Raw genomic sequence first — 13403 nt, 5'->3', positions numbered from 1 at the left:
CTGCTGCCTCGTCTGGCTCCGCCAGTGAGGCTCCTGAGGCGCATGCTGACACCAGCTCAGGGAGGTGATCTCGTTCTGGCACCCAGCCCTGCGGCCGGCACTCGGCAGGTGCTCGATGACGTTCACCGGGTGAAGGAAGCAGCCTGCGTCACTCACGCCTGCCTCCCGCCCACTCCAGCCTGTGCGCTCCAGAGCTCATGAATGACGAGTGGAGGGAGAACACAGGGAGCTGGGCTGATGCTGAGAGCGCGCGACCTCACTGCTTTCCAGACGATCGTTTCACACCAAGTGAAAAATTTTCATTAACAAATAACTGAGTACACGCACGCCTACTGGGCATCGGCCTCGTGCGACCCACTGAAAGTAACATGGTGCGGGGCTGTCCACGGAGAGCTCATCACTGGCATGAATGAAACACGCAGCCATCTTCAGTGCTGCACTGGAAGTTTACCAGTGGGCCTGGCTGCTCCGCTTGCTTTCAGACAGCGGGCTCACTCGGGGTTTTTCTAACCAGCAATCAGTGAGACAAACAGGCCTGATTCCGTGAGCTGGATTTCCCTGCCTACGGAGTCCACATTTAGTGTCGTCCGTGTACTGCTGCTGGCTACACTCAGAATGACTCGATGCCTCTGTGACAGGCTGCCCACAGCACTGCCAGGCAGAAAAGACAGAATGGGGCAGGCACCGTGGCACGGCAGGTTAAGCTGCTGCCTGCTACGCCGACATCCCAAATGAGCACCGGTGCGAGTGCCAGCTGCTCTACTTCTGATCCAGCTCCCTGCTAATGTATCTGGAGAAGCAGCAAAGATGGCCCAGTGTTTGGGCTTCTGTCACCCATGTGGGAGACCTGGATAGAGTTCCTGGCTCCTGGCTTTGGCCTGGTCCAGTCCTGGCTGTTACAGCCATTTGAAGAGTGAACCAGCAGAAGGAAGATCTCTCTCTCTCTCTCTCTCTCTCTCTGTGTGTGTGTGTGTGTGTGTTTCTAATAAATCAACCAATCCTAAAAAAAAAAAAATTGCAGAGCCAACAGAGACTAGCCCAGGGCTGGGGGTGGGGGGTGGGGAGGGCCACTGGAGCATGGAGCTGGGCCAGCCAACCACTGCATGGGTCCTGTGTGGACAGGGCAAATGCATAATCATGTGAGCAAGCGAAAGTGGAGAGTTTACAGGGTAATACACAAGAGGAACCAGCTACCTGAGGACTTCCTCAGTAAGAAAAGAAAATTGAAAAGGCAGGAATGTGAACACAAGATGGGGCAGAGTGCTGAGTGAGGCTGTTTCTCTTGACTTCATTTCATGCTGCCTCAGTTTCTGCTAACATCCCAGGGCCGCAATGTTCCTGGGAAGGGGCTGATCGTTTTGCTGGAGAGACTGAAACCTGCACCGGGTGAGTTCTTGGGTGACTGCTGTCACTATCTGGACGGCTTCCATGCTTCCTTAAAGACCCCGGGAACGAGCACACAGACAGTTCCTTCACTCTTTGATTGCACAGGGCCTTGCCGATACTTAAAACCCCAGCTCCATCTACATTCTCCTGTTTTCTATTTTTACACTGAAAACAGCTTTTATGAAGCCACATTTTTTTGAGTCAACATCACAGTCATTTTTTTCTAAAACCTTTCCCTGTGGTAACTCTTCAGTGACTTTACATTTAAACTTTCTCCTTTTGAGGATAGCCTATTAATTTCATCACCACCGTACGAAAATGAACTCTGAGACCTCTCTGGAAGCATTCATCTTCCGTGTCATTTATAACGGCCTGCTCACAGCTCTGCACCGATTTCGGAAGCTGTGTGGTTGTGGTAGTCGTTCCACATTCAGCAGGTGCCACTCGGCGTCAGGGAGGCCTTTACACTACATCTGGCTCATTAGGTCCCCAATGCTGTCCGATCCCACCCAGAGCTCTTACGCCTGCTCTTTCTTCTCCTTGAAGCGACTTCACCAGCCATAAGAGAAGCAGCAGGAACATCTAGCCCAGTCATTCCTACAGGGCCCGACGAGGGGCAGAACCTTGACCAGACTCTCGCATACTACTGGCACCCAGGACGCTGCACCAGTCAGTCCACGGCAGTCCTGACACTGATGGGCGAGCTGAGTCCTCCTCAGTAAGGTTTCCCTTTTCTCTGAATTTACTTGGGAGATCATAGAAAATAAAAAAAAATTTAAAAAAACTTTTATGGGGCAGGTATTATGGTGCAGTAGGTCGAGCTGCTGCCTGGGAACGCTGGTTCAAGCGCTGGCTGCTTGGCTTCTTACTAACGCACCTAGGAAGGCAGCAGATAGTAGCTCAAGTACTTGGGTCACTGCCATCCACCTGAAGACCAAAATGGAGTTCTGGGCTCTGGCTTGGCCTGATCCAGCCCTGGCTGTTACGGGAATTTGGGGAGTATAGCAAAGGATGGAAGATCTCTCTCTCTCTCTCTCTTTCTACCTTTCAAATAAACCTAAGAAAAGGGGAGGGTGTTTGTCGCTCCCCCTCTTCATGGAGGAACGACACTGAACCCTGCGCTGTTCTTTCGTCTGCTAGGCCCTCCCCGGGTTTGCTGCTGGTTCTTCCCGGGTTGGCTACTATCCCTTCCACCTCCGTGGAAGGGCAGTTCCCCCTGGCCGCATTCCCCACTTCCGCAGGGGAGCGGCACACCGCCGGCCGGCTCTCTCGGGGGCTGCACGGGTTCCCTTAGATGTTCCCATAGATGTTCCTCGTGCATGCCGTCTCTCTCCTCCTTTATAGTCCTCCTCCGCCAATCCCAACTCGGCTGCCCACACGCCGAGTACGCTGCTCTCCTCCAATCAGGAGTAGGTCCTACAGTTTATTGGTTGAACTGGAGGCAGCTGCGTAGAAGCTGTTTTCTCCTCTCCCAGCGCCATATTGTGGGAGAGCAGATGCACAGAATAAGTCTTAATTCGAGTAACTTAGTCTAGTCCGGATTGCTCCCCACAGGTGTTGTATTTTTTAAAATACCATAGGAATTAACACACAGGGTCAGATCATTTCGCTGGTCAGTTCCTAAAGAGATCAACTTCAGCCTCTGAGAGTTCATTACACACAGCACAGCACCTGGCCCTCGGCTCTGTTCCTGCTGCAGACCGAGTATCCAGACCCTGCAGACGCCCCCAGTCCATGTGTGTGGACCTCCAGGGAACTACGAGACCCCTCTGCCATCCTGACCTTCCCAGGCCCGGCACAGCAAGGGCCCCCCCCACTGTCTTCTTCCTTATTTCACTTTTGCTTTGTGCCAGAACGAGAATGAAAGTACCCAGGGTTCTGCTGTTCACACAGACTGTTCTGTACGCGACTGTGCACTCCGCCACCCTGACTCAGAATAGGTTAGAGGAGACACATACCAGTCTTCACCAGGATGCCCAGCATGCCGGCACTCTGGGCCCCACCAACGTCATCCCTGCAGTCCTAGAAAGCGCAAAGAAGGCAGTCAGTCCAGTGTCTCCAGCTGGCTTCCCAACAGCCCCCACCAGCTGATGTAATAAATCAGACCAGGATGGCCAACCCTAATACCACACTCTGCATCCCTCTCTTTGAAATGAGACAGAGCAGGAAGGAGTACAACAGAGCAGGAATCCTGGTGACCGGAGAGTTACAAGTCTCCACACTTTGCCAAAGGGACCACTCGCTCCTTCCAAGGAAGATCATGGAGAGGGGCTGGTGCTGTGGCGCAGCAGGCTAAGCCTGCGCCTGCAGCACCGGCATCCCACGTGGGTGCCAGTTCATGTCTCGGCTGCTCCTTTTCCAATCCAGCTCTCTGCTTATGGCCTGGGAAAGCAGTGGAAGATGACCCAAGCACTTGGGCCCCTGCACCCATGTGGGACACTCGGAAGAAGCTCCTGGCTTTGGATCAGCCCAACTCTAGGCCTTGTGGCCATCTGGGGAGTGAACCAGCAGATGGCAAACCTCCAAAAATATAGATAGACAGACAGATCATAGAAGGCAGCGTTTGATCCATCTGGAAACTTTCAGGTGCAGACACGGAGTGAACCAGCGTCAGAAGACAGCTTTTCTGAAGCCTGCATAATATATTATCCTTACTTTCCACTCAGTGGTCTACAAAAGTAGAATCAAGTCAAATCAATGTAACTGGCACGTGCGTTTGGCCGAGCGGTTAACAGACCACTGGGATGCCAGCAACCCCCCTTAGAGTGCTTGGGTTTGAGTCCTGGCTCCACTCCATTTTCTAGCTTCCTGCTAATGTGGCCCCTAGGAGAGCAGGTGGTGGCTCAGTAGTCAGGTCCCGGCCATCCTCCTAAGAGACCTGGATGAGTTCCTTGCCCGAGGCTTTGGCCCCAAGGCAGGGACCACCAAAGGCATTTGGGGAGTGAATCAGCAGGTAGGAGCTCAGTCTTTCTTTCAAATAAAACAAATTTCTGAAAATCAGTGTACTTAAACAGACTGTGACTGTGTGATGTCAGGATGACAGATCATTCTGAAAAAGCTGCTCCTCGTTCCAATTCTTCTGAAAACAAGGATAAATAGAGTTGGTTGCTTGTGATGATGAATGCAAGGTAATTAAAAACCCAAGAGCTGGAGAAAACATCAAGAAAATTAAACCTGCCACCTCATGTCCCTGAGCAGCATTCATTCAGACCACGCCATTAATACCGTTCACCATGGAATATTATTCAGCTGTAAAAAGAAATGAAATTCTACCATTTGTATGCAAATGCATGCAACTGGAAGGTATCATGTTGGGTGAAATAAACCAGACACAGAAAGACAAATACTGCATGTTCTCCCTTATATGTGGGAGATGAAAAAGAAAAACAAAAAACAGAGAAACAACAAATGAAAGGCCTGTGTGTGTCAGTATTGCTGCAGATACTGTTCTATCAAACTTTGATTTATACTTTGGCAAGCCAATGGTTAAGCATGATATACTACCAGTACAGTTATAATGATCTCTGATTAACTGTTTTAAGATTTATCATTTTTTAAATTTATTTGAAAGAGTTACAGAGAAAGACAGAGAGGTCTTCCATCCATTGGTTCACTCCCCAAATAACTGCAAAGGCTGGAGTGGAGCCAATTTGAAGCCAGGAGCTTCTTCCAGGTCTCCCACGTGGGTACAGAGGCCCAGGGACTCCACTGCTTTCCCAGGCATATTAGCAGGGAGCTGGATTGTAAGTGGAGCATCTGGGAGCCAAACCGGCACCCATATGGGAAGCCAGCACTACAGGCCAAGACTTGAACCTGCTTTGCCACAGCACAGGCCTCGATCTGTGATTATTTTATTTTATTTTATTTATTTATTTTTAAAGATTTATTTATTTTACTTGAAAGTCAGAGTTACACAAAGAAAGAAGGAAAGGCAGAGAGAGAGAGAGAGAGAGAGAGAGAGAAAGAGAGAGGGAGAGTCTTCCATCTGCTGGTTCACTCCCCAATTGGCCGCAATGGCCAGAGCTGCATTGATCTGAAGCCAGGAGCCAGGAGCTTCTTCTAGGTCTCCCACACAGGTGCAGGGGCCCAAGGGCTTGGGCCATCTTCTACTGCTTTCCCAGGCCATAGCAGAGAGCAGGATGGGAAGTGGAGCAGCCGGGACTCAAACCAGTGCCCACCTGAGATGCTGACACTGCAGGTGTTGGCTTTTACCCACTACGCCACAGCACCAGCCCCGTGAGACCCGGAAGAAGCTCCTGGCTTCGAACAGGCGCAGCTCTGGCCATTGCAGCCAATTGGGGAGTGAACCAGTGGATGGAAGACCTCTCTCTCTCTCTCTGCCTCTCCTTCTCTCTCTGTGTAACTCCAACTTTCAAATAAATAAATAAATCTTTAAAAAAATGCACTGCATATGAGTGAAATGGGCAGCTCTCATTACTGCTTATAGCCCTTGCCTATATCTCCACTGCACTATGATCTTTACTTTTTTTAAAGATTTATTTATTTGAAAAGCAGAGTAGAGAGAGAGATAATATCTTCTATCTGCTGGTTCACGTCCCTAAATGGCTCCAACAGTCAGGACTGGGTCAGGCTGCAGTCAGGAGCTTAATCCATGTTTCCCACATGGGTGCAGGGGCCCAAGCACTTGGGTCATCTTCCGCTGCTTTCCCAGGTGCATTAGCAGAGAGCTGGATGGGGAGTGGAGCAGCTGGGACTCAAACCAGCCAATGCCCACATGGTATGCCAGTGCTACAGGCACGGCTTAACCCCACTGCACCACAGCCAGGCCCCACTAAGCCTTTGATTATAATGTAAATTTAAAATGTTACCTCAAAAATTAAGAAAGGAAGGAAGAGAGGGAGAAGGCGGGAAAGAGAGGACGGGTCCAAACAATTCTTAGAATTGTTTCTATTGGGCTGGCGCTGCGGCTCACTAGGCTAATCCTCCGCCTGCGGCGCCGGCACACCGGGTTCTAGTCCCAGTCGGGGCGCCGGATTCTGTCCCAGTTGCTCCTCTTCCAGGCCAGCACTCTGCTGTGGCCAGGGAGTGCAGTGGAGGATGGCCCAAGTGCTTGGGCCCTGCACCCCATGGGAGACCAGGAGAAGCACCTGACTCCTGGCTTTAGATCAGCGCGGTGGCCGGCCGCAGTGCGCCGGCTGTAGCAGCCATTGGAGAGTGAACCAATGGCAAAGGAAGACCTTTCTCTCTGTCTCTCTCACTGTCCACTCTGCCTGTCAAATAAATAAATAAATAAATAAATAAAGTAAGAATTGTTTCTATTGTATCTATGAACTAGCAGAATCTGTTCTCTTTGGTATTAATATCACATTAATATGAGAATTGAGGAGAATTGTATTGTAGTAATTATACATTTGCTGTGATCTGAGAATCTAATGTATTAATAAATTCCTTAAAAAATAAAAATAAGGTGGCTGGCATGGTGGCGCAGCAGGTGAAGTTGCTGCCTGAGGGCAGGCATCCCATACGCATGCCAGTTTGTATCCTGGCTGCTCCACTGCCAATCTAGCTCCTGGCTAATGCTCCTGGGAAGGCAGTGGAAGATGACCTAAATTCTTGGTCCCCTGCTTACTCATGTGGGAGACCTGGAGGAAGCTCCTGGTTCCTGGCCCTGCCCTGGCTGTTGTGCTCATTTGGGGAGTGAACCAGTGAACAAAAGATCTCTTTATCTCTCCTTCTTTCTGTCTAACCCTTACTTTTTTTTTTTTTTTTTTTTAATTTTTTGACAGGCAGAGTGGACAGTGAGAGAGAGAGACAGAGAGAAAGGTCTTCCTTTGCCATTGATTCACCCTCCAACGGCCGCCACGACTGGCACGCTGTGGCCGGCGCACCATGCTGATCCAATAGCAGGAGCCAAGTACTTATCCTGGTCTCCCATGGGGTGCAGGGCCCAAGGACTTGGGCCATCCTCCACTGCACTCCCTGGCCACAGCAGAGAGCTGGCCTGGAAGAGGGGCAACCGGGACAGAATCCGGCGCCCTGACCAGGACTAGAACCCAGTGTGCCGGCGCCATAAGGCAGAGGATTAGCCTAGTGAGCCGCGGCGCCAGCCTAACCCTTACTTTCAAATCAATCAATGAACCAGTCTTTGTCCAGGCAAGTCAGTGAAAGGCTCGCCCAGAAGAGAATGATGGCTGAGAGGGCTCCTCAGAATGCTGCCGGTTCAGTGCTTAGCCTGTTGGAGTTTAGGTGACTGATCACAGGCGTAGATGATGTTATGCGGGCTGTGACACATTCCCACGTCACAAGGAAGCTAGGAAAGGAGTCAGAGCTCTGAGTCTTATTTGGAGCTGCGTTGCTAGTTAACAATGGGAATTCAGGCATGGAGATTCTCTGTGGGCTTCGGATTCCCGGTGTGTAAAATGAGAGGTTTGGACCAGACAACTTGATGATCCCTTCCAGCCTGACATGTTGTTCAAAAACTGAAACATTATCCTTGCTACCTACTTAGCACAAGGCAGTGTGCTCCCCAGACGCTGGGTGAGCTGCCAAGGTGCTCAGCCCTGAGGGATCAGCAGACCCTCTAATGGTCCCAGGCTCATCCTTGCCTCAGAGGGCTGATGTGATCAATATCTTTAGCTATTTGTGGCACACTGATCAGGACGTTCTTCCATAAAGCATATACTAAGAATAAAAATCAATAATGAAGGCTGGTGCTGCGGCTCACTAGGTTAATCCTCCACCTGCAGCGCCGGCACCCCAGATTCTAGTCCCAGTTGGGGCTCCAGTTCTGTCCCGGTTGCTCCTCTTCCAGTCCAGCTCTCTGCTGTGGCCCGGGAAGGCAGTGGAGGATGGCCCAAGTGCTTGGGCCCTGTACCCACATGGGAGACCAGGAGGAAGCACCTGCCTCCAGGCTTCGGATCAGTGCAGTGCGCTGGCCGTAGTGGCCATTTTGGGGGTGAACCAACGGAAGGAAGACCTTTCTCTCTGTCTCTCTCTCTCTCTCTGTCTAACTCTGCCTGTCAAAAAATAAATAAATAAAAAACAATAATGGTACGATTCTTTAGGTCAGGTTATTTTCTGCACAAGTAATGTTTGTAAACACTTAGATTTGTGTACGAGTCTTCTTCACAAAGGCATATAAAGCACTTAACTGACTTGCAACACAAATTTTTTTTAAGTTGTATGTGTCCCATCGCATTTTGATGAACTGTCAGAAATAATCAAAATTTCAGTTCTTTAGAAAAAGACCACTAAGCATCCAGGGGAGAGCCTGTGTGTGGCACAGCCACTTACTATCACCTCTGTCATCAGGAACAGGAAGTCTGCTCCCACGAAGCACTGCCTCAGCACTGGCTCTCCCGCAGGACAGGTGAGCTCGGGCAGCTGCCAGGCCCTTCTACTTACGTCTCCTATCATGACGGCCTCCTCAGGTGAGCAGCCGGTGCCTCGCAATGCTTCCAAAAAGAACGTCGTCTCCGGTTTCCCCACGACCGTGGCTGGGGTGTCTGTGGCATACTCTAGAGCAGTCACAAATGGTCCAGGCCCCAGGGCGAGACCATCCTTCCTCTTGTAATATCTGGCTTTGTGGATGGCGATCAGCGGTGCCCCGTCCAGAAGTAACCTGGAAAGGTGGAGAAAATGGAAACTGGCTACAAGCAAAGCTTTTATGACTGGGAAAGAAAGTCAGCCTTACAAAGTGGCTTTATTCACACACACAGAAACAAACAGTTTCCTATTAACTTTTAATGACTTGCTGTCTTCTAATGAATTCACAGAGAACTGCTGGGAATTACACTAAGATACACTAAAGAAAGGTGATAGATTATTAAATTTGGGATTGTGTCAACCTTTTACCTTTAGTGGTTTCAAACACTTTACTCAAATCACCAGGGAAAGAGAATTAAGAGAACTAAAGCTAAATAAGACACTCGAGGGAAGAAGCTTAACTTAATGAGACGAGCTGTTCCCCTTCCCTAATGGTAAGGAGGAGGCTCCCACGCCGTGCACCACGTTCCACACGGCTGCTGCTGTGACAGGTTCAGCTGATTCCTGAAATACCTGAATTCCTGTTTCCGCTACTCTAAAAGGTGAGTTTCGTTTTAATTCAGAACTTCAGCGAGCGTTTCTGCTTTACACAGAGTTTCTGCTTGTACACTTACTTCTTTCTCCTCCCGTGTGACAAGCCAGCCCACCTTCCACGGCACAAGCCCGCAGGCTCTGGTGAGCCTTCCACTGGCAAGTCCTGCCCCAGGACAAACAAGGCCCCAAAGCAAAAGGCAGATAGTTTCCCCAGGGCTGCGGTAACCCAGCTCCACACATGCAGCTAAGGATCCTCATCCGTGCCAACAAAGGGGGAATCCGCACAAGCCTGACGCCCACCTCCTCAGCCCCGTCTCCCCCAGACTGCCCGCCATCCAGACCGGGCAGCCTCCAGTCACCCAGCAGCAGTGCTGCCCGTCCTCTCCCCTGCCGGCATCCGGGACATGACGTATCTCCTGAACTGCTTCTAACCAGTGTAATAAATGATCTCACTAGCTTAATTTACGTTAAGTCATCTCCTTAGTTAAAATATTTAGTATGTCCATCGAGGAAGAATTCATCACATCTTAGCCTTCACAATTATGAGTAATTAAGTGCTCAACTATGAAGCTGCTAAATTATTCTTGTCAGTGGGCATGGAAATGCCTTCCTGTGGGAGACACAGAATCCAGACATTTATGATTAAATATTTTATTAAGTAAAAACCAATACGGGACGATTACAGGGCCCTACTGTTAGTTACTACAAATTGCTCACAGCACAGGACAGATCCTTCAAATCTACTCACTAATATGAACACAAATTCATTTCTGAAAGCAGATTTTGAAACCCAACTGTTAGGAAACCTAGCAAAGTCACCCGGTGGCCTTCAAGAACTCAGCTGATTGCAGTGAGATAACAACGGGTGATTTATCTATCTCTCTGCCTGCCCCCCCCCCATTCATTTGCTACTCTACCACGGAACTGGAATTCTTTATGCAACAGACCTCAAAATTGCTTTCCACTTACATAGCAAACCTAAAAACTCATTTGATTTGGCTCTGTTAATATTTTATTATATAGTAACTGGAGGTAAGACTCAGCAGCATGATGGATGTGTGTACTGAATTCCCAGGCAGTGTTTTAGTGCCTTCCCTGGAAGAGCTGAAACCGTGGGTTCCTCTCCACTTTGCTAAATGGCACCAGGCTCTACACCTGGCTGCACGAGACACACATCTCATCCACGATTCTCACAGCAAAATCTTAACTGACTCGTGGAAGAGCCAAGGTGCAGTGAAGATGGGCTGACGGGCCAACGTTTTCTAGAACACAGACCAAGAGAACTATTGATAAATTTGTCTTAAAATATCAAAAATAGACACCTAAAATACAGGAGAACAAAGGGTTGGCTGTTTTTGTTACCACAACAAGACATCAGCAGGAAAGTTTAAAGTTTTCTAACTGTAAGTCTGTTGGGGTGCCAAGAAGCAAGGAAAAGACGCATGAAGAGCAGCTGCTCCACTTCCAATCCAACTCCCTGCTAATGGCCTGGGAAAGCAGCAGAAGACGGCCCAAGAACCTGGGTTCCTACCACCACATGGGACACCACGATGGAGTTCCTGGCTCCTGGTTTTGGCCTGGACCAGTCCTGGCTGTTGTAGCCATTTGGGGACTGAACCAGCAGATGGAATCTCTCTACCTCCCAAATACATAAATAAATCTTAAACACATACACACACAATTGCAATTCAGTTGGGGAAAAGAATGGGTCTTCACAATGAAAGTTCCTAGAACAACTGAATAACTATAGAAAAAATTAACTCTTACTTCACATAATTCACAAAAATTAGTTCAAAATAGATCTTAGATTTCAGTGTCAAAGGAAAAACAAAATAGATCTCAGTTAATTGTCAAAGGAAAAATGTGCAGGAAAAATACAGAATACCTTCACGATTTGGGGATAGGAAAAGATTTCTTAAGCAGAAAAGAAGAAAATGCTGACAAACTAGATTTGATCAAAATTAAAATGTTCTCATATTACTAACAGTAAAAAGAAAGTAACAGACAAGGATAAGATATTTAGAGTGCATACGAAGATATTTCAAAGACTTCATGGGAAAATGGATTTAAAACAAATTTATTTTAGTGCAAAAAATTTTGAAATTCATGCATAGTTTTTCTGTAATATACAATTTCCATGAACTTTAAAATTTCACTGTTTATTTTCATTTTATTTGGACTGGAGGGAGAAGGGGAGAGACAGAGAAAGAGATCATCCATCTGCTAGTTCACTCACTCAATATCCTGCAACAGCTGGTGCTGGGCCAGGCCAAAGCCAGGAGCTGGAAACTCAATCTGGGTCTCCTGTGCGGGAGGCAGGGACTCAAGCACTTGGGTCATCTTCTGCTGCCTTCCAGGGTGTGCATTAGCAGGGAGCTGGATTAGAAGTGGAGAAGCTGAGACTTTAACCAGTGCCCATATGGGACGTTGGCGTCGCAGGTGGCAGCTTAATCTTCTGTACCACAACGCAGGTCCCCAGAAATATATTTCTAATTTGAGCCCTGCTGCCACACTGTTCTGGAATTCCTCATGCCTAGGGCTCTAAGCACTCAGGAAAGATTCATGAGTTCCTGTACAAATGCAGTAATAACTGAGGCCATCAATATGGATCTTTTCCTCTCTTTCATTTCCCTTTATTAAGGAACTGAATAAACTGGAGTAATAACCTTTCTTTTTTTCTTTGAGGAGGTGAGGGAACACAAGCAATCCAAGTCAACAGAAGCCAATTATGATAATAAGAATCTCCTTCCAAAAAACAAACTAACCCACATCTGTAAGACTTTTGAAGGAATCCCAATACCTCTAACAATCTTAAGACAGACATCATTAACTAAGTTTCAACAGGTTATTCTTGAGGATGGGCGTTTGGTCCAGCAGTTAGGCCACTGGCTAGGACACTCATGAGCCACATCAAGTAAGGGGGTCTGTCACCTGTATCCAGCTTCTTGCTGCTAGTGCAGGTCCTGGGAGGCAGCAGGTGGCGGCTCAATTGACTGGGTTCCTGCTCCGCTGTGGGAGTCCTGGATTAAGTCCCAGGCTCCCAGTTTTGCCCCTGCTCCCACTGTCTAGAGCATCTGGAGAAGGAACCAGGGCATGGGAGCTGGCACCTGCTCATGCTTTCTCCTTCCCCCTCCCTCTTTGTCATGCTTTATGTCTCAAATGAATAAAAACAAAACAAACAGAAAAGCATTATTCTTTAACAGCCTTCATCTATACACTCAAATGTGAAAGTTGTGCTCCCACTGATCTTCAGGTACAATGACATCTTAATAAGCTCCTCTAGCAGCTGGAGAGAAATTGCTCTTAATTTAGAAGCCCTAAAACCCTTCCTTGGTTAAGCAATTCCTTGCAGGTTTTCCCAAAAATTCCTTTGAGCCAGCACCTATACTTCGGAAAGAGACAACCATAAGGAAAACAATATAAATACTGCTCAACAAACAGGTTCTCACAAGTTTAAAAAAAAAAAAAAAAAAAAAGACTTCTAAAACCAAGCAACAGTAACAAACTCATGATCAAACAATTCATTGTGCTTCTTAAAAATGTGGTGTTCTGCAGGAACCAAACATGTTTTAATATACATTTAAGAATACCAAAAAACAAAAATGCCCAAAATACACTTTATATGTACATTCTCACTTTTGTATAAACTTGTATTAAGACACTTCAAAAAATTCTTGGAAAAATGGAATAAAAAGGTAAGTTTGTTGAAATCCATGCATACAAACAGATCTTCACAAGGTTCATGGAGGGGCCGGCACTGGTGCAGCGGATTAAATCCCTGGCCTGCAGAGCCGCCATCCCATTTGGGTGCCAGTTTGAGTCCTGCTGCTCCATTTCTAATCCAGCTCCCTGCTAATGTGCCTGGAAAAGCAACAAGGATGGCCCAAGTGCTTGGGCCCCTGCACCACATATGGGAGACCCGGAAGAAGCTCCTGGCTTCAGATCGGCTCAGCTCCAGCCTTTATGGCCATCTGGGG

The 13403-nt window shown here is 48.1% G+C and overlaps 1 protein-coding gene across 10 annotated transcripts in view; it reads right to left on the bottom strand.

The window, feature by feature from the left end:
* Positions 1-13403, bottom strand: part of HDHD2 (haloacid dehalogenase like hydrolase domain containing 2) — a 38507-nt gene that overhangs the window by 2516 nt on the left and 22588 nt on the right. For all 10 annotated transcript variants that reach the window (XM_070050239.1, XM_008261275.4, XM_070050241.1 and 7 more), the window contains exons 5-6: positions 8752-8968; positions 3345-3408 (exon numbers count right to left, since the gene is read on the bottom strand). In XM_070050239.1, the coding sequence (XP_069906340.1) occupies positions 3345-3408; positions 8752-8968 (281 nt within the window). The remainder of the gene's footprint in view (positions 1-3344; positions 3409-8751; positions 8969-13403) is intronic.

The sequence above is a fragment of the Oryctolagus cuniculus genome, chromosome 10 (assembly GCF_964237555.1).
Source record: "Oryctolagus cuniculus chromosome 10, mOryCun1.1, whole genome shotgun sequence".
In the NCBI taxonomy this organism is placed as follows: Eukaryota; Metazoa; Chordata; class Mammalia; order Lagomorpha; family Leporidae; genus Oryctolagus; species Oryctolagus cuniculus.
Note: the sequence above shows the minus strand (reverse complement) of the source record. Positions and strands in the feature narration are given on the sequence as shown.